Source organism: Calypte anna, chromosome 1 (assembly GCF_003957555.1).
Source record: "Calypte anna isolate BGI_N300 chromosome 1, bCalAnn1_v1.p, whole genome shotgun sequence".
In the NCBI taxonomy this organism is placed as follows: Eukaryota; Metazoa; Chordata; class Aves; order Apodiformes; family Trochilidae; genus Calypte; species Calypte anna.
In genome coordinates, this window is record NC_044244.1 from 78469270 (window position 1) to 78495505 (window position 26236).

Sequence of the window (26236 nt, forward strand, 5' to 3'; positions counted from 1 at the left end):
AGTCCCAGGCAGGTGGGCCTTGTGTGATGTAGTTCTGTTACTATCCTCTTCTTTCTCGAGGAATCGTCTTCCAACTGAAGGACAGATAAAACTTTTTTAATGCTTTCCTTTCCATGGCTTTTACCGCCCATCCTGTCTTTGATGTATCACTCCAGATCTGAATCCTCCCAGTTTATCTGCCCCAGTTCTGTCATTTATGTTTTTTAAAAAATCAGTATTTCCTTTTGTTTTTCCCTATTTTTCCCCAAATCCTTGTTCTTGCTTCTCAGTTGCAAAAGCTGATATCTCTCCTTGAGCATCCCATATCTCTCCTTAAACATGTGTGAACTGACAAATGATCTGTCACCACCTTACCAGAGTGTCTCATCTGCTCAGAACAGATTTCACTCGGGCAGCGTTTCTTGTCAGCCAAGGAAAAATCATTACTGCTTTAGGGAAAATGTCTGATCTTTGCTCTGACTGGACAATGTAAGTAAGTTGTCTTTAATTTTTTTTACCTTCATATTGTAATGTTTGCAATGAAAAGGAAGAACAAGATATGACCCCCAAAGGGGAGAGTGAATCAGCTAGGTGAAGCAGTACACCATTAGTCTTAGCTAAAATTGCAGGCTTTTCCTACTGCTGCTGTGTTTGTGCTCAAAAAAAAAGTCCTTTAACCAACCTTGTGCCTGCTCAGGTCAGTTAACAGAGGAGCAGGATGTTACTCGCAGTGCAGTTGAATGCCTATTTAACCCCAATTAATTACAGAAATGCAAGTGATGGAATTTGTAGAAAATAATTTATGTAGTTAGTTATGTATTTCCTGTCAGCATTTCAAGTAATTTTTAGGTTTGTAGCAGGCTTTCACTGTTAATGCCTGAACACAAAACTATATAATGACCATAAGTCCTAATTTGGGGCCACAACCTTAATTCAAACTAATTCCCAATGTTGTGTCAAGTGTAGTGTTAGAGCCTCTGTAACTGACTTGGGTCTCTGCAGCCAATATCTATTTACATCCAGGAGGCTTCTCAGATCAGTCAACAGCCCCATTTCAGATCACTGATCTCCTGCATATGCAGACACCCACAGATGCTGAGAAAGTCCATGTCTGGGGACATAGAAGGGGATGAAGGTAAGCTTAGGGCTTCACTGGGACAGTGGTGTGGCACTGGAGCTGGTGCTCAGAGAGATGATGGAATCCCCATCTCCAGAGGTGTTCAAGACCTGGCTACATCTCAACCAAATGCATGTCGGCAATAGCCCTGCTTGAGGTAGGAGCCTGAAGTACAATGCCAGCAAGGTCCTTTCCACACCAGCATTTCTATGATTCTACAGGACTGCACAAATCCCCAGAGAGTCACAGTCTGGTAGAGGTCAGAGAGTGAAAAGGGAGACACCGGGAATTTTCCAAAACACTTGCTGTAGTCATGGGCCTTACAGATGAAAATAATGCAGACTCATCAAGCCAATTGAACTGAGGTCTGGTCCAGAAAGCAGGGGTCATGAGCTCTGATCCTAGAAAACTGGCCTGCCTATGCCTTTTGCTTTCCAGGATTGCCTGACAAAAGGCAAAATAGGAATAGCATACGTCTGCCCAGACCTCCCTTGTTCCAGGGCAGCCCTTGCTCATGGAGCAACAGATTTCCAATCCTTCCTGGTTATGTTGCTGACAGAAGCATCCTGGCAAATCTTCCCACAGCAATATAAGATGTGGTTTTAAGTATCTGTTTTATATCTCTACTGCAGCTTTATTTTAGTTACTAGAGCTGAGCTGGCTGGAAGATACCCTAAATATGTGCTGTAGGGAACCTAATTTCATTTCTGGATGGTTCTCATCCTTAACTTTCTTGTAAATATGAAATTGGGCATTGCAGACTTTCCTTCTGAAGGCATGTGAGATCATGATGTTTGGAAAAACTTTAGTAGAAGATTCCAAGGGCCAGAATGGCCAACTTCAGTGACGATGCAGAAAGGGGCTTTGTGGTTTCTTCAGATGGGCCCTCCCAGCTTGGAAACCTCCTCTGCATCTGAGTTCAATGGGACAGGGAGCCTACAGAGCAGAATATGGTGCCATTCCAGTAGCTAGTTTCTGTTTGCAGAAAAGGAGCTGCTTGGGTCTGTGCTGTAAGCAGGTGCTCCAGCTCCATATACATGGTTCTGACCAGCAGAGGGGGATGCTTTGAGGTGGGGAAAGAACAATCCCAAAAGAAAGCCTTACTTACTTAATTTTCCATCCCTTCCTCCAATCCCCTTTGGTAGTTTTCTACAGCAGGGGTAACTTGACCCCCAGACAGCAGGGGATCACAAGACATGAGTGTGTCTCGGAGGTGCTACAGAAAGGCACTCTGTGCTGTGCGCTGCAGAGTTAAGCATCAGTCACAATCCTCTACCACCAGTCTCTATTGCCAGTTCCACACAGTGTGATTACATCTCATCAAAGTTAATTTCACAAGCTGTTTAAATGGTTGTACAGTACAGCGAGCCTCCTCCCACCACTAGCATTTTTTTCATCTGCTCCCCTGCTGAGGATGCTTCAGGCTGGGTGGTCTCAGCAATACCCCACAGCATTTTTCAGTCTTGTCAGCAGCCTGGAATAGGGTCCTTTCTTCTGAGCTCTTGGCTTCTTTTCCCAGCCTAAGTTACAGGAGTCCTGTGGAAAATGATTTGGAGGACAAGAGGCAGCTCTGATAATGTGAAACGTCTGTGAGGGATTGGAACGTTGGCTTGCAATCCCTGGACAAAACTGCCTCATTCAGAAAAAAAAAAAGGGGGTGGGGGGAAAGCATGCAGAACAAAGATCTTATTTCACTTCATGAAATGAACACGTGATGTTTTCTCTGGAATGCCTTGCTGACTTACGGCCCAAATTTTCCAGGGACCATGGCTTTTATTTAGGCTCACACAAGGCCATAAATGGCTAAAATCTATGTAAATTCACAGCTTTTGTTAATTTGTCATTTCCAGGCTCAATGCTAACTCCGAGCCAGGCCATTGCCAGGATTGCATTTCCTAGGGAATGGGATGGTGGAGGAGGCCTCTAACACCCCCACCCCAGAGTTTTTAATCAGATCATGTGTATATCACGTACAGCTTTGCATGGGGACAGAGTTACAAAATGTGGCCCCATCCAGACCTGCCTGCATCACCTATCTCTTGAGCTCCTCCCACCAAACAGGAGCCAAAACTGAAATGCAGTGTGTGTGCTCACAGCCCAGAAAACCAACTGCATCCTGGGCTGCATCAAGAGAAACATGGCCAGCAGGGCAAAGGAGGTGATTCTTCTCCTCTGCTCTTGTGAGACCCCACCTAGAATACTGAGTACAGCTTTGAGTCCCCAGCACAGGAAAGATACAGACCTGTTGGAGAGGGTCCAGAAAAGGGTGACGAAGATGATCAGAGAGCTGGAGCACCTCTGCTATGAAAACAGACTGAGAGAGTTGGGACTATTCAGCCTGGAGAAGAGGAGGCTCTGGGAAGACCTTATGGTGGCCTTCCAGTGCCTGAAGGGACCAACACAAAAAAACTGGGGTGGGGTTTTTCACCCAGCAGGACAAGGGGTAATGATTTTAAACTGAAAGAGGGTAGATTTAGGTTAGATATTGGAAAAAAATTCTCCACCATGAGGGTAGTAAGATACTGGAAAATGTTGCCTAGGGAAGTTGTGGCTGCCCCATCCCTGTAAGTGTTTAAGGCCAGGTTGGATGTGGCCTTGTGCAACCTGGTCTGGTGGGAGGTGTCCCTGCCCATTGCAGGGGGGGTGGATCCCCATGATCTTTAAGGTCTCTTCTAACCCAAACAATTCTCTGATTCTATGATTCTAAAATTACTTTGCTAAGTGGAGATAGATGCAAGCTTGTGAAAGATACTGGAAGTCTGGGTTCAGTGGAGATATTTTATTCAGCATTTTGGGCTCTACAAGAGCTGGTGCTTAATGGCTGTACTTCTTGCTGTGGGAAGTCACAGACATAAACATTTAAATTAAGTTAAAGGTTCAGATCAAGTGAATAGTCTCATTTTCTAAAAATGGAAATGCTCTGGCATTAAAGTCAAGGAACTTGTGAGTGTTGGTTGTCCAGTTGAGATTTTAGAAGATGCCACACTTCCACAGCAAATCTGTCCCCTCACTCAGACTTGTATTACCTGGCTAGTCCTTCCAAATCTGTGCTGTTTACATGGAAACTGTCTGTCTCCTTTCCCGAGCCCTCTGATGGTGCTTTCATCCCTTCCTGTTGCTCATGGCTTGCTATGCTTATCTCTTCCAGGCCCTTGCTCTGCCAGAAAGGTGTCTCTCAGCTCTTTGGCCTGTCTATCTGACCTAGTTAGTGATTTCTGAAGTACTGCCCTGTCCCAGAATAGTGAGTTCAACATCTGAGATCACCAGCTCCTCTCTTCCAGTTTCCATTCTCTTGGGACAACTTGTTCAGTTTGCAATCACAGCTTCTTACCCACTTTGCCTCCTGTCACTACTGTTTCTAGCCCAAAAGCTTTCTCTCACAAAGGCTGAAAGCAGTGACCTTTTCTTTTGAACTGGCTTTGTTTACAGTTATTTATTATCTTCTCACATGTAAAAGGTCTGGCATAAATCCTGATCCACTGGGGTATTTTGTGGCAAATAAAGGCCAACATGTTCAGATATGGATGTCTAAGGCCAGACAGTTTCTCCATATTTAGAAGCTGATGCAACAGCCTCATTTTCAGGTGCTACACAACTGCTCTTGCCAGCCTCTGTGGTGGAGCTGAGGGTGCTTAGCATCTCCTAGGAAATAATAGCTCTGGCTGAAGACAGGCATTGCCCCTCTGTAGGGAGGAAAATTTGGTTTCCACTGCCTAGCTCAGGGCTGGGAGGGGAATGTATGATTTCATAGCATTGCTAAGGAATGACAAGAGCTAGTCTCTAGGGTGAGCTGTATTTACTAACAGATTGCACATTTTCTAGCTTAACAGCACAGTTTCTCATCTTACAAGGATCCCTGAGCTAATGCTTGTGCCTCAGGTCGGCTGTCCTTTCATTGCCAGCTTCCAAGCTTTCTCATATATAACACCAGAACAGCCGTGCCAAATTTGTGTACTGAACACAGTCCCTAGTTAAGCAGGGCTGTACGGACCTCTCCTCTTGGTTTCACAGACCCCTGGTGACTCACAGAGCTGCTGTTCCACACCCAGCCCTCACTGACCCATGCACAACTCATACAACTGAAATGCATTTTTGGGCAGCAAATTTCCTGAATGCCTTCTAGCATCCCACACTCTTCCAAGGGCTGGACAAATATCTAAGGGTGTTTGAGCATGTTCTGTCCTAGTAGGCTGCCCATCCTTGGAGGATGAGAAATAGCTAACAAAATGAATCAGAGTGCAGTTAGGAGAACCCATGAGCTTCTCTCCTCTGAGCCATATGCCAGACCTGTATAGTTCATGAGAGGCTTTTTATATCTATAATGTAAGGACTAGGTAGCTACAAGACATGAGTTTGGGATGCACTCTGACAGTCCTGTATCAGTGTTGGGAGCCAGGATGTGCTGTGGCAATTGTTTGAATTGCAATCTTGAGGTGTACTCAGTTTCCATCATCACAGAACTGTGGGCACAGGATGCAGGTTAGGAGACATTCCCAGGCAGAGCTGCTCTACAAAGGGTCACTTCAGAGGTCTGGGCTCCCATCTGTCACAGATGGATTGCATGGTGCAGAGGCACACAGAAGTCTCGACACAAAATCCCACCACATCTCACTGGGTTCATTAGCTCTGTGTCCCCCCTTTCACAAAAATGGGCTGTCTTCACCTACCTCTCACATTTCCTGTGATGCTCATATCAATGTGCAAACAAGCCCTGTTGCCTCAGCTGTGGGAGATCTGGTAGACTTTTCTAACCAGTTTTCTTAGTTTGAAGAAGTTGATTTCCCAGACTAAGGTTCTTCAACCAGGAGACACTTCTTATACATGCTCTGAAGCACCTTCCTCCAGGGGCTCTTCCACAGCACTTCCTCTGCCCAGCACTGGAACCACTCTTCAGCTTTGGCTACAAGCAGTGTTTGAGGGGGGGTTCAAATGCTGCAGGGAGGGAAGAAGGACATGGCTGAGAGAGCATAGGAAGGGGGCTAATCAACACATTCCCTACGAATACCCTCTGGCTCTTCTGGCAATTGGGTCTCTGACTCAGTGTCCCACAGGCAAGCCACAGGTGATGACCTTTGGCTGGTGAAGAAGGGAGTACCTGCTTCTTTACAGCAGGATAGCAGGTTTTAGCATGTCTCTGGGAAATTTTGCTGGATACTTCATTCCAATTCTAAGCTTGCCCCTGCATAACAGCAGCAACTGAGATGTGAGACAGGTGAGTGGCATGTGGAACAGTTGTGTTTTGTTGTGATATAACTGATGGATTATAATGGCCTGTGCCTGAGCTCAAGACATCCTGGGTCGATTTCTTGCTACAGTCATGAGCCCAAACCCCCTACTGTTTCAGCTAATGGAAGAAGTGCTCCTAATTGTCTGAATTAGGATTTGTCCGAGGCAGACAGCCTCTCACTCCACAGAAATAATGTGTTGGGGATGTGGAGTCTGGGCTCATTGCATGGAATATGGCAGAGCCAAGTACATCTTTATAGCTCAATGGTGCAGAAAGACAAAGTAGGTGAAATTTCATCCTGCCACAGAAAGGCAGGTTTATGTGTTTGACTCTGTGCTCTGCCAGAAGTGACCATAGCAACTTCTCAGTGAATGTGTCTGCAAAATAAGGGAGATAATGGGGAAAGAGGTATAAAGCAGTGATGTTTGTTCCCTCACTTCTGGAGTATAATGTAATGTTTAACAATATGCACTGTGAAGTGCATGTGACGTAAGCAGAGGCAAGTTAGGACTCTGCCTTGAAGTGTATCCCCATGGCAGTATGTACCTCCATGGTGATTTGCCATGTAGCATTACACACTGGGAAATCCATCTTACAAATTGTATGGGCCCATAGCAGCCTGTACAATGGACAACTCACTCTACTTGCCTATCCCAAGGCTTCTTTTGCCAGAATCCTACAGTTGCCTGTTGGATTATCAAACATCTCTCTGAGGGGCTTTCTGGGGTCAGCATCAAACCTATCAAGTTGTGGCAGTAGCACAGAGGCTAGGACCCAAAAAAATAATGGTGGGTATACAGATGTCTTGCTAGTGAGTGCCTTATTTGGATGGAGTAAGGTGCTTGCTTATCTAAGCAGACAAACCACATCTCCTCTGCACCAGGGTGGATGTGCTGCAGGTAGTCTTGATGAACCGATTTCTGTGATGAGCCAGCATCTGCACAATGGTGAAGGCACACATCTGGCAAGTGGGATAGCTCTTATTTCACATGAGGGTGGAGGGTGGCCTTATAGGTGCCAGTAAAGTATGTAGGACTACCTGGGAACCCGGTTTCCTTCATGCCAGCTATTGCTCCAGAGGCATGAGCCATGTTCATTGTGGGTAAGGGACTGACAGGACTGTATTCCCAGAGCACAACTAATGGATTTGTCAATGCTGAACTGTTTGGCCATGAGCCAGTAGCATCTTAGAGGCCTCTTTAAGGCAGTGGCGCAAATCTGATTCTGGCTGGGTAGGACTTCTCTTGTGAGAGTGCTTTCAGTTCGAAGAATGTAGCAAACTTACAGGACTGAACAAGTTCATTGGATAATTCAGGTTGGAAAGGAGCTCAGGAAGTCTCTAGCCCATCCTCCTGCCCCAAACAGGCTCTCTTCTCCAGCCTGAGCAAGCATCTTTACAAAAGTCCTGTGCAATTTCTCTTACCTGTGCCGCATCATGGCCTGGCAGCAGCTGAAGTGAACTGGCATGAGGATCATGCCAAGGCAGAAGCATGTTATGCTATTTAGGAAAGAGGGATTGTTTCCACACTGAGGTTTTGAGACAGATTTTACTTTCTTGCATCATGACGTGATTCTGAGTGTAGTTAACAGTCTACATGGCACTGTGAACATCTAGTTACTCTTGGCCAGGCTGTGGCAAGTGCCAAGTGGACACGGTTGCAGAGGCTGGACATGGGTTTAGTTCTGTGCCCACTCCCAGTGAGTGTGGATACCCTGGGCTGTTACTACCTGGGCACTGGGGATGGATGAAGTCTATGAGGAAATGATGCCTTTGAAGGTTGTCTTAGGTTAGAAAACCTCTTTCTGAAAAAGGGGTACCATGGGTCATGTTTAAAGGTGAGGTTGTCAAAGGTATTTAGACATTATACTGCTCTAGCTAATAGAATATCCAAAAGCCCAGCAACTGCTTTAACCATTAGAGAATGCATTTAATACAAACCACAGAGCTGCTAGTGCCAGACTTGTGTGCGCTTTGGTTACCAATATTCCCAGTAAACCTGACAAATAAACACAACTGCTATGGGATACAAGGGGGAAGATACAGCATGTTACTACATCAGGTCTGAAATAAAGCTTTAAGCAATCATATTCAGTACAAATGCTGCAGCTAGAGCAGGAGCAAGGAATGGAAAAAACACTGTGAGAAAGAAAATTGCAAGAGCAAGAAGATAAAGCAAAAAGCAAAGCTAAAAGGATAGGAAAAAATAGCTGTATTTAACAAAGCGCAGGCTGAAAGGTGAACAGACTACAAGTAAGTAATACAGACATGAGAAATAATTGCACTGTAAAAAAAAGATTTAACTTATCTGCATGGCATGTGTGCATCCTCACATCACAGCTAACCACTCTTACCTCTTACTTCAGTTTGAATTTTGGCTAGAAAAGTGTTTCCTCCTCGAGTTACCTGAATCAGAGGAGCCTCAGACCCCAGTCAGTTCACCCAGATGCATACGTATGCTAGAGGCCCATCCTAGTTCAACTAAAGAGTTTGGGTTGTGTGCTGTAGCAAGGAAGCTGGGATAATGGGAGTCATGCAGAACATCCCAAAATTCAGGATAAGAAGATGACTGCACACTTTTAGACCATTCACTTACCAGTGCATGTTTGGGGATTCCCTCCTAACAATCCACTACTCCCTGATCACAGGTGGAGAGTGAGATCCTGGTAAAGCTCCTTGGGACACAGCATGCTCGGGGAGTGATGTGAAGTCAGCACCACTGTGTCATGGAAACACCTGGAGAGGGTTGCTTTGGGCCTGAGTTCTCACGCAGGGTGGTGAGGTGTCTGCGTGATCCACATGGGACAGACTCGGGACTCTTGCACCAACCTTGTGGTCATCCCAGCATTCACTCAGGTCTGATGCCTGCATCTCTCCAAGTGTAACCCCACTCTAGTCTTCTTCATCACATCTCACAATCCTGGCCTTTTTTTGCTGGGGAAGCCCAGGTGGGCCTTTTCCCTTCCTCAGGCACTGGTGTAGAACTGCAGTCTGGTTCAGGAGGACTCACGTAGCTCAAGATGACAGGGATGCCTCCAGTCCCAGGTGAGCTGAGCTGCAATCTTATGCATTGTCTATTCAAAAATAATACCCTGCTTCCTAATTCCTAAAATAATACTACTGCAAATCTCTTACCCCTTGGCAGGGTAGGTTACTGCCCCATCACAAAGGCCACTTGCCAGAACACTTGGCTTCTTGAACTGTCACCTAAAAATCAGTGAAAGAAGGGGCATCACTGACTTAAGTACAATGCTGCAAGCACAGCCCCATACCTCATGGCTGGTGTTTCATATGGCAGGGGGGGAAAGAAGGAGACATGAAGGACGAGGGTGGTGGATGAGAGTGAGGTAATGTGGAGAAGGTGATATCATGGTAGAGCCACAAGGGCTGGGTGAGGGCTTAAGAAGTATTTTATTGGCACATGTTTAGCCTAGTTTCTCTAGGAATAATTTCCTAATGTAATGGCTCACACCATCACTTTGGGTGTATATGTGCTGTGCATGCTGTAATAGGGGAGAGGCTTCAGAGAAACCCTCATGAGGCACTAGAGAGTCCAGGGGAGGGATGTTGACAATCCCCCAAGAATGGAGAAAGTTTCAGTTGGAACTTGTACTTTATTAAACACTGGAGAATGTATCCACCCCTGAGATGTACACTTGCACGATTCCAAGCTTCATTTGCTCTTCTTTTCAGGCAATGTCTTGGTACTTAATTTTGGACAAGCTGACACTTGGGTGTATGTGTGTGTGCATCTCAGAATCTGCAATCCCGTAGGTATAACAAAATGTTTGCTTTAGAATTAGTGGTGATTGGAAAGTAAGAGATAGCAGAGATGAAATATTGATGTATGTAATAGAATAATGTCTTCCCAGTAGAGCAATGATTCCCAATTTCTTAGGCCCACCAGAGCATTGCAGCCTTCAAAATTTCAGGCAAGTATCATTCACCCTCATAATGAAGCTTTTAGCTGAAAGTGTTTTTATGATACTACTTTGGTTGTGTAGCCAGCGATGATGAATTATCATATCCATTACGGCCACAGCTTGAAACCACAACTGTAAATGCATTTGCTTTCCTCTTATTCTAGTGCTTCTAAGTGAAGCTCCTTGTTACGGATCCACCATGAAAGAGCAAAGATTGCCAGCAGATTTATTTTTTATGTGCTTACATGGTACACACTGGTCCTTTGCAGTTTACAGTTTTAAATGGTGAAAGTTTGGACTCAAAGCAAACAGGTTGTCAGGTATCACATATCTGGTTATAAAAGGTGTGCCTTAGTACACAGCATTAAGGCTCTAGTGTCTGTGCTGAGATTATTTTGTGCTGCTTCTGACAGAAGAGATAACACACCTATTCTCTACCTCAGTAAGTTTCCTGACACTACAGATCTCCACACTCCCACAAATGCCTCTGGCTCTATCACCATCCTCATCTTTCCAGCTAAGAGCTAAGAACTGTTCCCCCCAAAGTCTACCAGAGATACTCAGAGATACACCTGCACACAACAGTTTTATCTGATGTAAGGGGACAACTGTAAAAATGTCTCTGTGCCTTCATGGGTGCCTTTCCTTCCATGGTAGCCCTCTCTGATACTAGCAATAGAGGTGATTCTCGGTTTTCACCTCTACTTATTTCCACATGATTAAAACGAACTTGTAATATACTTTCACATACCTGAATGTCAATGCAGAAGTCCTTTGATTACACAGATAAAACCCTCATTCTCATGGTGACCTATCTCATCCAGCACAGTGGCTAGTCACACTTACATGTGGCCAGTGCCCATGGTATCCGTGAGGGAGCGTGTGAGCTGGGAGACCCCTGCTAATGCTCTCTTCCCAAGAGTGTGTAAACCATTTTTACCCTCTAGAAATTGAGAGCGCCCTTGTGTAGGTGTCAAGAGGCTAGAAAATGATTAATCTTTTAAAATGTACCATTTACCATTCAATTTTTTTCTTAGCATGGCACTCATATCATAATGACTAAGGGTGAGCCTTATCCTACATTGCTTCTGCAAGCTAGAGGCTCATTGTGCTTAGCCATAGCTCTGCATGTGCTGTGTCATGAGGCAATGCAATCAATATAAACCAAGTATAAAATAAATAATCTAAACCAAAGAGGTAGGCTGTGAAAGGTAAGGGTTTGTTTGGGCGTTTTGTTTTTGTTTTTTTTAATGAAGACAATGAAAACCACATCACTCAGCATCAGCAGTGAAATAATTAGATACCTCTTCAGGATAGATTTATAGGCTAGTGCCACTCACAGACAGAACAAGAACTTGCTGGAGAGAATACTATAAATGCAAAAATAAGTAACAGTAGTCCTAAAACCAAAACAGTGAGGAAGCAAAGCCTGAGGAAGCACTAAAAAATGGCACAGCTTCTGTGAACAGACCAGATATGGGCTGATCCAGGATAACACTTTCTCGGAGTTTACTTTTTGCTGGAATAATCTTTGGTGAGTGACGAGGGGTCACATGCCAGCACCTCTCATGCTGCTGGCTTGTGTTGAGGGCACAGCATAAAGCAGGGCAAGATAAACAGCTTACGGGCATGTATGCCCATAAGAGTGAGATGAGGTTTCAAAGCCAGCGGTAACATTTTTGTTTACAACCAAGATCGAGAACTCAAAAAAAAGCCCTTGACAACTATTGTTAAGGTATTGCTTGCTGTAACAGAGATTTCTGCATCTGCCCAGGACAACCAGCCTCTGCATTGTCAGATCCTGCCTTCTAGCCACCAGAGGCTTCTGAAATCAAGAGATGAAGATACTGAACAAGAGGGTAACAGGTATTATACAGGTAAAGGAGTATTTCAGGTGGGATTTTGGCCCACTGTGCCTGACATGACATGACAAACAGTTTGCCTGTTCCACCCAGCCGATGCCATTTGGATCCTAACGTATACAGGCTTTGACCCTTATTTTTAAACCTCCCTGCATCCCAAGACAAATGGCTCCTGCAGCCGTGGCCAGGATTTCAGTGTGGCCTCAGGGCTGGAGCCCTGGCGGCTCGTCACGGGGGCGGTGGGGTTTTACTGTTCTCTGCCTACAGAGAAGCCACCTCATGCCTCAGTTTCCCGTTTTGCGACAATGTGGAGGGCGGCTGCAGACACCTCGGAGGCTGGAGGTGGGGGCTGCAGGACAGCTGCACCCTGGCATGGCTGACCCTTCTCTTTCTCCCCCCTCCATCCCCCCATCAAACCCTTTGGAACCCAGCGGGGTACCCTGCACCCATCATCTGAGAGGCCGGGCGCCAAACCCCCCTCGGTCACCCGCCGGGACAGGGAGTCCGAACCCCGAGGCCGTGGGCCGAGGCCGTCGCCGGAATGCCCCCAGCCTTCAGCGGCATTCAAAGACCGCTGAGATCGCCTGAGATCCCAGGGGCTCGGTGTCGGGACGCCCGGCGGCACTGCTGTCGGGGGGCTGCCGGGGAGCGGGAGAGGGCGGCCCCCTCACGGCGGCCCGGGGAGGAGCCGGACCTGGGGCGGGGGTAGGCGGCGGGGGTCGGGCCGGGGGTGGAGCCGCGGACTGGTGGGTCGGGGTGAGGGGGAGCCCTCCCCTTCCCTTCCCGAACGAGCCGGAGCCGGGAAAGGCGCCTCCTCAGCTCGTCTTGCCCCGCCGGTGCCGCCAGCCGTCCGCAGCATGGTGAGCGGGGCCGCCCGGCGGGAAGTTTGGTGGTGGTGGTGGCGGCGGCGGCGGCTCCGGTCCCTCTCGCTCTGGCCCGGCCCGCTCTCACCAACACCCCTTCCACCCCCTCCCCGTTCCCTCTCTTGCAGATCTGGAAAACTCTCCCGCTGCTCTGCGCCCTGCTGGCCGCCGCCCGCCTGCGAGCCGAGGTAGGCGCGGGGCCCCGGCGACGGGGTTAAGGGTAGGGGAGGCGGGGTGAGCTGGGCTGGGGGAGACCGGGGATCATTTTGCGGCGTTTTCCGCCGCGTTCCCCTCCCGGTGTGGGAAAAGAGGAGCCGCTGGGACCGGGAAAAGTAGCAGTCGGGGCGGGAGGGAAGTTACGGGGCCGCCAGGCTCTTCCATTGAGGCGAGGGGGCTGCTTCCCCGCCCGGGCCGGCTCCTCTTAGCCTGACGCCGGGTCCGGCTCCCTTGGGGCAGCCCCCTTCTCCCTCCCGCTCTTTTCTTCGCGCTCTCTCTCTCTCTGTTTTTTCTTTTCTTTTATTCTCTCTCTTTTTTTTTTTTTTTTTTCCCTTCCCCCCCCCCCCTTTTTTTTTTTTTTTTACTGCAATGACACTGTAATCCCCCGACTCGCAGCCCCCCCGTTCTGTTGACAGAAAATTCCCGGTCGTGGCGGCCTCCGTAAAAGTGAGGTCAGAAACGAAATATTTGATAATTACGGCAGGGGAAATGTGGAAGTGATTTGAGGAAAATTAACTCAAGCTGGGATGGGGAGGGAGGCCGAGCCCACTTTCGGAGGGAAGCGGTTCTGCTCGGAGGGGGCGGGGGGGTGGGCGAGCACTCGTCCTCCCGCCTGCATTTTTTTCTCCCCACATATTTCTCCCAGATGGCGAGCCCCACCCTAGAGCATCACAGTTTCTCTACATGCACACGAACAAAATAATATATGAGCACATCTCATTTCCTACGAACGGTTCTTTCTTCTTCTGCCTCCCATCCACCCGTGGACCACACTGTCTGGGTTATGGTACAGAGGGGGTTTTGGAGCAAAGCCCATTGCTATGGCTCTGTCCCCCACATCGAAGCTCTTTGGCAAAGAGCAGCCCAACGGCTGCCACCCGTTCCCTGAAGGGACAGGCAATGTGAATGCTGGGACACCTGAGGAGCAGATGTGAGACAGGGCAGTTGTGAGCTGACACTGTCAAGTGATATCTCCAGTCGTGCCTGTCGTGAAAGCCGAGGGGAGTGGGACTGAGCTGTAGGGTGAGCTAGTGCTTCACAGCTGCTTGTACATGATAATATTGTAATACACTTTCTTCCCAAGGCGTGACATACTTACGTAGTCAGCATTTCCGTGCGTCCTCTCCAGCACTCTCTTGAAAAAGCCAGATCGGTTTTATTCATTTTTTTAGGGACCCTAAATAAACCTTAAGCAGTTCAGAGACATCTACAGTGAAGCCTATGTATGAAAGAAATGCACAGCAGTGCATCAGGAAGATGAATGATAACAATAGCTAAGCAGTGGTGGCAGTGATTTGAGTAAAACCTCTTGGATTCAGTAACCAGGAGAAACATAGCCAAGATTTGTTTGGCACTGGATTGCTGATTTCAGTGGTGCTGCTGACATTATGTTGATGTAGTCAGAGTGCTAAATCCTCGGTTTTGCCTAGTGTATTTAATTTGGAGTGCCTGGATGGCTTCCCAAGCAGAAGTACTGTCGTGTCTCTGTGCCTCATATGTAAACTGAAAGGACAGTGTAAAGCTATTGTGTTCAAAACTCAGTTTTGAAGGCCACTCATGCTTGAGTGGATAAAAGTATGATTTTACTGTTTTCATGGGTAGTGGTCCAGGTGTAAAACTAGTGAATATTTTGGTTTGAGTCCAGTTTAAGTTCAGCAAAACCTGAGAGTGATGAGTGAGGTTTGAGTCTGGCTTCAGGGAAAATTGACACCTCAGCTGACTTTTGTTTTGGCATTCAGTTTGATTCCCTGTTGCTGGTAGCTGATGAGTGGTGAATGTCTCTCAGAGGTAGTATTCCACCCGCTGGGGTATCTAGGCCTTCTCATTTTTCTAGGGAATGGGTTGTGCTTGTAGGTGAGCTGCTTGCATTTCAGAAATGGCTTTGACTGTTGCCCTTTACTAAATGTTTCTTCCTACCACTCTCCTGCATCACTGGCATTTAGTGAGACTAGCACGGCATTTTCCTGTGTGGTTTTCCTCCTTCCAAATGTTGGAAGAGGTAACTTCTCTATTTCTTCCGTTTCTGCTGCAGTTTGCACTTTGTGCTTTCCAGTATGTTCGGAATATTAACACCAAGCCTCAAGCTTCTAATCCTTTTGTCAGCAAAGCTATATCGGAACTGTGCAGAGGTTTTTTGTAGAACACTCTTTTCTACAGCATTGTTAGGTGCATAATTAGAGTCTTTACAGAAAGAAAGAAATCACTTCAGTAAATGTTCCTGGCGCAATTTTGTGCAGACTGGAAAATCTGAGACATGCCAAAACTTGGGAGTTTTTCTTGGCCAGGCTCAATTATAGTCACCAGAGCAATAGTCGGTGAACTGTACTCCTCAGATGGAAGCCAGCCACCAGCTTCAGACAGTCCTTATCTCCTTCTTCCTGGGTCAGAGCCTCAATTAGGCAACCGTTTACTGGTATTAACAGGGATGCTGCATAGGTGGGAGTTCCTTGTATTCTCAGAGGGGGCTTTCTGAAGCAGACAGTGATTTTTGTAAAGCATCCATTGGAATAGAGGAAAAAGGGAGAGGCTTAAAAAGTCTGATGAATGTATTAAAAGTTAATCAACTGTTCATATCCTGTTGGAGTAAGTTACCTAGTTAACACTGGAGAGGAGTCCAATTGCTGTTTGACTGTGAACATAGGGTCTAAAGGGTGATGTGCAAGAGCATTTCCACTGGCCATATCACTGTAGTAGCATCATTATACGTACTACTGGAGTACTTACTTCAAAATAAGAGCAAGAGTTTTGCTTTTTTTTTCATTTTGGCTCAAATCTGATTCAGAATTATCAAGAAGGTTATTTTTGCCATGAATTTTAGATGGTAGCACAGAGGGTTATGTCAGTATGAGTGTATTGATGGGGGCTGTGGACAGGAGTTCTTTCTTGTATTCTATCTTACCAAGGGGAGAGATCACGATGTTAGCAGTTTCTACATCTGTTGTAACCCTCAGATTATTTTTTTTCACCCCATCTCCTTTTCCCTCAGTAAAAAGCTGAAAAGGCATCATACAGGGGGGAGAAAAGACAAAGCTTTTGGCTAGGTTCTGTTTGCTTAATTAAACTGAACACTTCCTCTTGATCTGACTTGATATTTTTTGTATGTAAGGAGGGCAATACTCAACCCCCTAGGAGACTCGAACACCTTTTGCCAGCAGAATGCTTGTGTGCCTCAGGGGAGATGGAGCTGGGAGTTAAGCTGTTCTTCAGCCTGGTGTGCTTCCTCCCATCCGGCTGTTCACACAGTCTGGCCAGCATCATCAGCTTGTTTTGGTTAAAATTTTCCCACGTTTTTGCAATGGTGAAAACTAAGAACTGCTGTCTTAATAAATGAAACTGAATTAATTAAAGTTGACATCTTGATGTAATTGCATAGCTGTATTTGGCTGTATTTGACCCTGAAGCCATCATTTTAAGATGGGTCCATTTGCCATGGAAATGTAATGGTAATTTGTCTGTGGCACTGGAAACAGAAGACACCATGGTGCCAATAACGTGGGTAACTTGGCTGTTTTTTTATTATGCACTGGCTTTGTGCAGTAAAACCCAGCAGTCACATGTATCCCAACAATGTAATAAAACTGGATTCCCAGGTCAATTCTAGCAAGTACATTTTCAGTAGAAGGAAAAAAAAGGAATCCATTTTTCCCCATGAGCTGGTTTAGGAGTGATAGGCATCTTCTTCCTTGAAATCCTTCTCTTGAGTGCCAGGTCAGGCATTGCTGGAGCTGTGCCCTGAGTCATTAAGCTTATTTTAGGTGGGGAGGCAGGGAAAAAGTGATTTCTTTTTTTTTACTCAGGGTGCACAGCAAAGGTTCATATGTGTGAAGCTGGGTTTTTAAGGTGCATGCTGTACTCTCGGGCAGCTGCTGTGCTGCAGATGGTGCCAGGGGTCAGAGTCTGGGAGATGAACCAAGCAATTCTGTCTTGAGGTGCTTTGGGTTGTTCTTTAAGTCACTGGCTTTAGGCCCCACGTATGAGTGTTCAAAGAGCTTCCCTGGCTGTTCTGGAGGGATCACAGCCTTCAAGCAGCAGCGTCAGTGGCACGAGTTGTGAAGCAGAAGCGATGTCACACAGCACGGAGGTGTGCGTGGTGGCACCCTGATGCTGCCTCTTGGATGGAGCTGTTGTCAGATCTGAGTTGCTTTGTGCAAATCTGCCATAGGTGAGTGAATGACTTTATCTGCCAGAGTGCAAATTCCTTGCCGGTAATTAACAGGGGGCTGCTGTTGGGGGCTGCCTAGGAGGCAGCTCTGCTCCCAGCACAAGAAGGAAAGGGCTGGATCAGAGTCTCCTGTTGCATTTTTCCAGCTGCTGTTATTGGTACAGCTGCTTACCCATCAGGAGGCACCAGGGCACCTTTGATCTTTTGTGCGTGGTGTTACATGAGCTGAGGAATGTTTCTCTTTGTATAGAAGAGAGTTTGTCACAAATCTCAGCCAGATGGGTCTCTTCGGGCTCATGAGACTCCTTTTAACCAGGATGTGCTATTGCCACAGATCCTGTGAACTGGGTGAGGTTGGTCCCCAGAAGTACCTTACTTAGCTGGGTTGCATCTGTCTGCCCAGGGGAGTCAGCTTCTACTGCACTACAGTATCTAAGCTAATATGTGAATAACCAGCATTTCTTCAGAGAGATTTATTCTTTGCAGTGTTGACTTGGAGTGCAGCAAAAGAAGAGAGCAGACTACTCTGGAAGTGTAGTACTGGATTGGGGTGGCAGACATGGGGTTATGTACATCTCAGTTTTGCCAGAGGTTGTAGATTTTTGACACAGCTGATGTACTAAGTTAGAAGTGAGCTGCTTAGAGCAGGGGCTCTTGACTATGGGGACCTGATTGCAATTCCTAAGCATTGTGGCAATAAAGAAACAAATGGCAGATAAGCAGGCCTGAAGGCTTCAGGGTTGTGTTAAAGCACAGATAACTATAGCACAAGCAGTGACTGCATGGCATTCCCTTATGACTTGCTCTCAAGTGTGCTCCAGTGCTGATCTGGGCTGAAGGCACCAGCCAGAGGTTATCAGTGACTGTGTCCCTTCTCTGCTGGGCAAACTAGCTACCCAGAAGTGAAGGTCATGTAAGTTCCTGTGAAATCTCACTACCTGCTCTCTGCTTTAGCTCTCTCACGTGCTACACTGTCCCTCTCAGCTGTGGTATGGGCCCTGTGGTTGCTTGGGGCAGTGGATTAGATATGTAGGTGCCTTGTGAGAGATGATGAAGAAAAGCAAGCTCATGCTCCAGTCTGCATGTGTGGAATTTCTGGAAACACCCACACCTTGTTTGGAGTGTGTCAAGGGATCTGTAACTTGGAAAAAAATTGGCAGCTCTTCTTGGATCAGCCCATTTGGAGAGAGCAAGGGGCTTGGACTGGATGATCACGGAGGGAATTTATATCTCATTAGCTCAGCTGTAGGTGGATCCCACATTCCCTCTGACAGCTAAGCAAATAGCTTGGCACAGGAAACTAAACATTGCTTGAAAACTACAATCTGATTTTTGTCACATTGGGGAGAGGTTGCCAGTTCTGTGCTTCTGAGGAAAGTACCCAATGCACTGGTAAAACAGTGGGTTGGAAGGAAAGACCTGTTAGAACCAGCCTCATTCATCACTGTATGGGTCTTGCTCTCTGTGCAGTGTTTTCTTCAGCTGTACCCTGTTAACTGCTGGCCCAGAAATGGACCTCTAACCACTTTTTCTAAATACTGGAACACAGTGTAATGGACCCCATAGTAACTAGCTTTACTTGTTGTTGTTCTCCTTTATCTTTCCCTCATTTCATTCTGCAGCTTTGTTACACATCTGTAAGCTCTAAGCATATGAATTTGATTTTTGGTGTTTTTTTGTTTGTTTTTGTTTTTATCTCATGGTATCTCTAGAGGGCCTTGCAATACAAAGAATGACAAACCAGCTTGAGGGAGAAATAAAAGAGAACCAGATAAAAACACCAAGTCAGAGCACCTGGGTTTCAGCACTAGGAGAGGACTTGCACACGTTATACTCCAAACCTGGAGAGTATTGAGCTTGGAAGAGCAGAAGGACTGGTTTGATGGCTGTTTGCCACCTACTGCTGGTTGTCCCTAGACAGTACAGGTTCTTCCCAGTCCCATCCCTGCTACTAGCTCAGTCCTTATAGCTTCAAGAGGCTTTGGAAATATTAATGCTAGGGAAGTTTTGCATGCTCAATCAACTTTTTCCCGCAGCAAAGGTTTTCAGGAAATACTGATAGCTTCAAGACTGTCTATAGCCAAAAGCAACTTACTTATCTGTGAGGAGACCTAGGGAGGTAGTAGAAGAACTTGCTGCAGAGGTAGGTGTGGCAGGGTTGGACATTGAAATCTTGGATATGAGGGAAACTTGAGTTAGGTGATGGGGCCAGGCTGGAAAAGGTACCTGCCTCTTATGGGGAGATGTACTGGGTAACCTTGTCTCAACAACAATGCTGGTGGGCTGAGTGCACCTCCTGGCCATCAGAAATACTGCCCTTGGCTGCTCTTTCGTTGTCACCCTGCTGCCAGGGTGAGGCATTTTAGAGGTTGAGCATCAACAAGGAGTTTCTGGCTATCCATTGAGATGGATGGATGAATGAATGAATGGAAGAGGGGCGCTGGCCAGTTGCTGGGTTGGCGTCTAGTACTGTGATGGTTTTGACAGTGGAATTTTTCCAAGGATAAGAAGAGCCTGGAAGAGCCCCCCCTCTGTGTTCGAGTGGCCCCTTCCATTTAAGTGCTGGTAATTGTAGCCTGAAGCCAAGAGCTTTCCTTCTGCACGACGTAATTCTTTGTATATGTACTCCTTGCTGCTCTGGGACTTTCTTTTCCCTCTTGCATTTTGGCCACTTTTCATGTTTATGTTTGAGGAGGGTTAACTATGTGGGATTGGAATTGTTGTCTCATTTCCTATATGTAGGAGGAAGCTGTTTCCTGGGGGAATTTTTGCTATGTCTGGATCGTTTTGTTGTCTGGGTGAGTAAAATTCTTCAGGGATAACCAAAAAGGTTGTGACCCAGCTCTGGTCTGAAGCTCACCCATTCAAACCCGTGCCTCTGGAAGATTAAGGTGGCAGGGGACCAAGCATTCATGTTGAAGGCATTGCCTTCAACTTGGCAGAAAAGCTGCGGTATTCCTGTCAGAGGGCAGCGTGTTTGCTCCACGTGATACCCCAGCGTGATGCAAGCTCTGGGGTATTCCAGCCCCAAGACAATGAATGCCACATGAGTGGTATCGACCTAATCTTCCTCAGGCAGGGCTCCCCTTCACTAGTTGCCTTGCAGACAGATGTCAGGTTGCAGCAGAGGCTCTGTTTCTCACAGAGCCCAAACCTGTTGGTAAAGGATGGTAAGGAGGGGTAAAGAGGGATTAGTAGCTGCTTGTAGAAACCTTAGCCATTAAGTGTCCTGTTAGATCCAGTTTTACACATCCCCAGTAACCAACAACCCCTTCCTGTTCCATGAAATATTATAGCATGCTCTGAAGTATCTCAAAGTCAGTTAGCTTATCTTCACGGTCCTATTCTATGAACAAATAGACCATTAATCTTTTTATTCTGTCCCAGTGGTACTAATTATGCCCTAATTATACCCAGTTAAAGAGCAAGTCTTGGTGCCTGGGCATGCTCAGGTGCTGAGCTTTGCTCTTCCTGTGGCCAGGGCTGGGTAGGTGGCCTGTGTTGTCCCTGGCAAGGAGCATTCCCATGTTTGGCCTGCTGCAGTGCAGCCAGTGACACACATTGGTGGCTGTCACAAAGCCTCCTTGGTCACACCAGCCACCATGGAGGGGTGTGACCAGATCTTTGTAGCTGAAAGTAGCACTTTCAGAAGGGTGAGAGACATGTTCTCAGGCCTTTGTTCACCTGAGAAGTGAATGTGAGAAGATGGGCACATGCTTATGGGATGATTCTCCTCAGCCCATGTGTTTCTCCAAGCTTTTCAGAGGGAGCAGTGACCAATGTGATAATGCCTTTCAAAGCATTGCTCTTTAGAAAGACACACTGTGTCTTCATCAAGGTATTGCCCTGGGATTAGTAGCTGCTTGTACAAACCTTGGCCATTAAGTGTCCTGTCAAATCCAGTTTTACACGTCCCCAGTAGCTGACAACCCCTTCCTGTTCCATGAAAAATTATAGCATGCTCTGAAGTATCTCAGAGTCGGTTAGCTTATCTTCACTGTCCTCTTCTATGAACAAGTAGACCGTTAATCTTTTTATTCTTTCCCAGTGGTTCTAATTATGCCTCCATGTTCAGTTATAATCAGTTCCTCCCCCATGCAGTCATCTCAGCCTTGTACACATAGCAGGCTAGTGGGGCTCCTCAGCAACGTGCCTAACCCACCTCTTTTAATCTCCTTGAAGCTCCATTGTTTCTGTCAAAGCAGAACAGTTTTCCCAGGTGCTTAAGGAAATTGAGCTTTATGTGATCTTTTTCTCTGTTAGTCCATACCTCTGAACCTCCAAGTAATTTTTAAACTCACCAGCCAGTTTCATCCAAGTATTTTAGTTTCCTACAAGATAGTATGTTCGTCTAAGTTTTGTAAATATAGATAGTGTGATATGGTAGTTACTGCCCTACCTGAGGGAAAAGCACCAGCATGAGATCAGCTTTTACTACAGCCCAGAGAAGTGTTTTATGACTATTCCCTGTGATCATAGTTCTTACCTTCATAGCCAGTGAATGTGATCAGCCTCGAGACAGGAATCCGTGGGAAGCAGCCCGTAGAACAGCTTGTTGTTGCTCAGCTTCACACTTTCCCACTTTGGTGCTCAGGGCTGTGTGGGGTCCCCCAGGAGGCTGTTGTGAAGGAGACGTGGTTGGTTAGTCACAGGGCACAAAACGTGGGTCATTACACCACGTGTGCACGTACACATCTGCACACAGAGCCACCTTACTCAGGCCTGCTATGGAGTAACTTGCTGGTAACTCCTACAACTCGGATCTGGGAAGGAGGAGTGCAAAATTTGAAACTGATGCAGATTATGTGGGATTTCAGATCCAACTGGGTAAGTGTAGAATCTAATCTCACTTTGGTGTATGAGTAGCCTGAGACTGTCCAGTAGCAGTGCAGTGCCTGGACCACTCCTAAATTTGTGCACATGAAAACTGAAAGGGACAGGAGAACAGCTGGGCATTAAATACCTTCTCACAATTCACTGCCAAGGTCTTCTGCTGCAGTGCAGCAGCACACAACCAGATGCTGGGGTTGAATTAGGCCATCCTGGCTGCACTTGCAGGGTCAACAGTAATCCAGCATTAAAGAGAGACAACTGTTGGGGTTTAGTTGTGTTTGTATTTTTGTGTTTGATTTTTTTTTCAGATTTTTATTTTTATTTGCTGTGGATTTTTTATAGGGTTGAGGTACTTGGGGGGATTTGGAGCATATGTGGTTCACACAACTTCAGAGCCTGTAGGCATCAGGAAAATGCAAACAGATTCTTCTCTCCAGACGTATTTGTTCTGTTAGCATCATGCCATGATTTATTTCTATGTAGGGTTTGGGCGAGGCACCCTTGTTTCTTTAACCTGCAGTGTTTACATCTGTAAAATAAGAGTAACAGTAGTTCTGTGTCTCTCAGAGGGCTTTATGAAGCTGAATGCATTCCTGTCAAGTTTAAAGGTTCTCATGTAGAAGGTACAGCAGGCACTGTAAGGGGTCATTGTCTTTACCAGCAACAATAATGAGGAAATCAGATAAAATGTGGACCAGAATTGCAGTGTGATACAACAGTTTCTTGTCAGGCAACAAAGATCTGCAAAAAAGGCTTGGACATGCCATGTTTAAGATGTGAGCTGATAGCCCACAAATGGGAAGGAGATGGTTGAATGTTTTTATGGAGCCAGAAGGAAAGAGGAAAGTCATAAGGTGGGAGAGCTGAGGTGTCTCACAGTGAGGATTGCATTTCTGGAATGTGTTTACTCTCAGAGTGGAGCAGTAAGCATCTCTCTGGCTGTTTTTATCTCAGAGGAATAAAACTGGAGATGTGCTGTGAGTGGAGCATTTGACTTTATGGCAATGTGGATTTCCCCATGAGCTCTATGTTGTAGTTAAGTAGAGAATCTTACACGGGGTGTAGTTGCTTGCTTTTCCTGACAGATCTGCCAAAGGTTGATAAGGGAGAGAAGGGGGGTTAGTGATTTCCATTGGCTGTCATGGTAACTAATGGAAATAACTTTTTTTTTTTTGTACAGAGTTTTTGAGTCCTGTGAAGTATGTATTGGGCATGAGCATCTGCAATGGGCAGGTGCTGGGCAGTTCTCTGTGCCATTCCCACCCTGGGCCTATGTTTTCTCACTAAGAGGCCTAAATGTAGTTGCATAGGATCACATGTAGCCTCTTTCCCATGTAAATGCTAAACAGATGATGGGCTACTCTGGATAAGTTGAAGCTGGATGGAAGGGTGGTGATAATGCCAGGTAATTTATCAGACAGTGAGTTGTCACTATGCTGACATAGTGACAGTAAAGAGCTTAGAGAATTTCAGATTAGAGGTGTAGGTGAAACACAATATTATTATTATTTCATGTAAATATCAGCATGTCTTGTCACTAAAAATATGGCTGTCTACCAGCTCTGCTGACACTAAAAGGGGCAATTTTCCCCATGGATTAGTAGATGGTGAGGCTAAAGGAAGCTATTGTGCTTTATTTCTTATATCTTGCATAGTACAGCCCATATATCCAGCTTTTTTAATTAATTCCATTTGCTCTGGACTCTTAACCATATTGTAAACATCAAGTCTTGATTAAGTAATTACCACAAATGGAAAATACCACTGCATTTGGTCTGTTGCTGCAGTGGTTAATTTCCCACATGCTGTTACACCTCTTTTATGGCTTGCATGTGTCTAGTTTTGATCACTGGATGCTGAATCTTGTCTTTAATCTGCTAAACAGAAGGGGTCTTTAGTACCCCACGTCTGTTCCCCACCACTGCAGCTGTGGTCTGCCACAAGGACTGTTCACAGCCTAGTCTTTGGCAAAGAAAACAGTCTGAGCTCCTCAAGCCATCTTCCTGGTAAGGATCTCATGCTCAGTTCTAGATCTCCATGCTTTGCATCCCCTCTCCCAGCTTTTTTAGTGCTCCCTTGCCAGGTGATGACAGGAGTTCTCCATCTGCTGTTACTGGGATCCTGTTCAGCCTTGGACAATATAAGTTGTAAAAAGAAGGCAGACAAAAACAGTAGGAGCCCTGATTTGATATTGTGGAGTTTACATGCAATAAAACACACACACACATCATCCGAAAGCTTAAATGGTGAGGTTTTCATAATAGCACCCTTCCCTCACTAAACAAATTTGCATTTGTTGTTACCAACTCCTTGAGTTTCCTATAACATGTGCTTAAGTTAAAGTTCAATATTTAGAGGCTTCTTGACCCCACAAGTGAGACTTGACCACGCTGGGGGGGTCCATGCTCAGTGGAGCTCATGCTCGGTAGATGGCCATACTGGAGCACTGTGGCCAGCTGGAACCAGTCCTTCAGATCCACTTGAGCCCTGCTAGAGCTCATACACTCCAATACCCTGAGCACAGTGTCCCTGCCATTGTAGGGCCCTTTGCACCAGAATTGTGGGCCAGTTTGAGTTTACAGACTCCTGGGGCAAGGAAAGCAGCTAAAACAGTCTGCTAATGCACCAGCAAGGAAATGTGTGGTCTCTGGTGTGCCTGTGCTTAAAGTATCTCAACTGAGCAGTGATGGTTTGCAGAGCTGGGGCCCAAGAGCTGTTAAAGGCTGCACTACTGACATTGGTGAGCATGTCTCTGTGCACTGTGAAGTCCCATGTGAGTGCCAGCACATACTGTTGTTGCTCTGATTTGTCTTTCTTTTCTCATGACATGTACTGGTGGATGAACTAGGCTTTGATAGGAAGGAGAGCTCTGATATAAGAGTCTGGACCTATCTCTAGGTGTGACCTGGTTTGTTTTACATGCAGATATCAGTCTTGGGACTGAGAGGGGCACAAAGAGCATGCAGGCTGCCCCACCTCTGGACAACTCAAGTAATCACCTGTGATTCTGACCGAACTTGGATACAGCAAGAGAGGTGCAGGCAGAGCCAGATTTCTTGCTGTTCACTCCACCCTTCTCAAACGATCCATTGCTAACTAAATAACAATACAGGAATCTTTTCCAAGAGCAAATCTGTCTTGCTTGCTGTCCCAGGGGCATGGACTCTCTTCTGAGATGTCTTTGTACAGATCTTGGCAGACACTGCTCTGAATCTTTACTTGGACCTTGGGAAGCTTCTATACTGAAATGTGTAATAAAGATTCAGGGTTTATTAAAATACCCCTTTTTTGTTTCTCTTTCCATTTCCAACTTTGTCTTTAAATATGGATGTCTGGGGGTTTTACCTCTTCTCGGAGAAAGTAAAGGGCTCCCTGCATTTCTCTTTCTTGATTCCCTTCCAGTTCTCACCTTGGGAAGACTGAGTGGCCTAGGGTGAAGGCTTATGCTTTAGTAGCTTTAAGGCATCTTCTTGCAATGCAGCCTTTACTGAGTAGCAGAGGCATTCAAATAAAGAAAGCTCATGCACTTTCTGTGGGCAAGAATCCTTTTTTGGTCACTGATGAAAGATGATAGGAGGTGCTTCCCTCTCCTGAGGCTATGTTTTTAGCCTGTGTTCTGCTGCAAGCTCAAACCCAATTTTTAAATAAAAGTTTGTCAAGAAGCAAAAGAGCCCAGTGTTCCTCAGGGATGATTGTGATTTTTAAACCTATAACCAAACTTCCTTGCAATGTACATCCTTGTGAGCTGCTTTACCCATGGTCATCTCTGGAGAAACATGTGCATCTCCCCAGCTGCTTTCTCTTTGTGCTTCCTCTTCTTCCGTCCCTGCCCCTCTGCAGCTGAAAACTGAACTCTGCCCCCCAAAAACTCTGGTTGATGAAGAGGGGAAAACACAGCTTTTCATGGAGATGGGACTCCCGAGGGCACTAGGTGATTTATTTAGTCAAGGACACAGGGTACCCATGGCTGAATGGTGGATGCTTCTGTATCCGTCAGCTCAGTTCTGTTATGAGGGGGACTTTGTGTCCTTGCTCATACTCATGTAGTGCTCGGAC

At 46.2% G+C, this 26236-nt stretch overlaps 1 protein-coding gene across 1 annotated transcript in view; it reads left to right on the top strand.

The window, feature by feature from the left end:
* Positions 1 to 12820: 12820 nt before the first annotated feature.
* The window catches only part of FSTL1 (follistatin like 1), a 54609-nt gene continuing 41193 nt past the window's right edge, over positions 12821 to 26236 (top strand). Inside the window, exons 1-2 of the mRNA XM_030462281.1 lie at positions 12821 to 12966; positions 13098 to 13157. Coding sequence (XP_030318141.1) covers positions 12964 to 12966; positions 13098 to 13157 — 63 coding nt within the window. The 5' untranslated portion in view covers positions 12821 to 12963. The remainder of the gene's footprint in view (positions 12967 to 13097; positions 13158 to 26236) is intronic.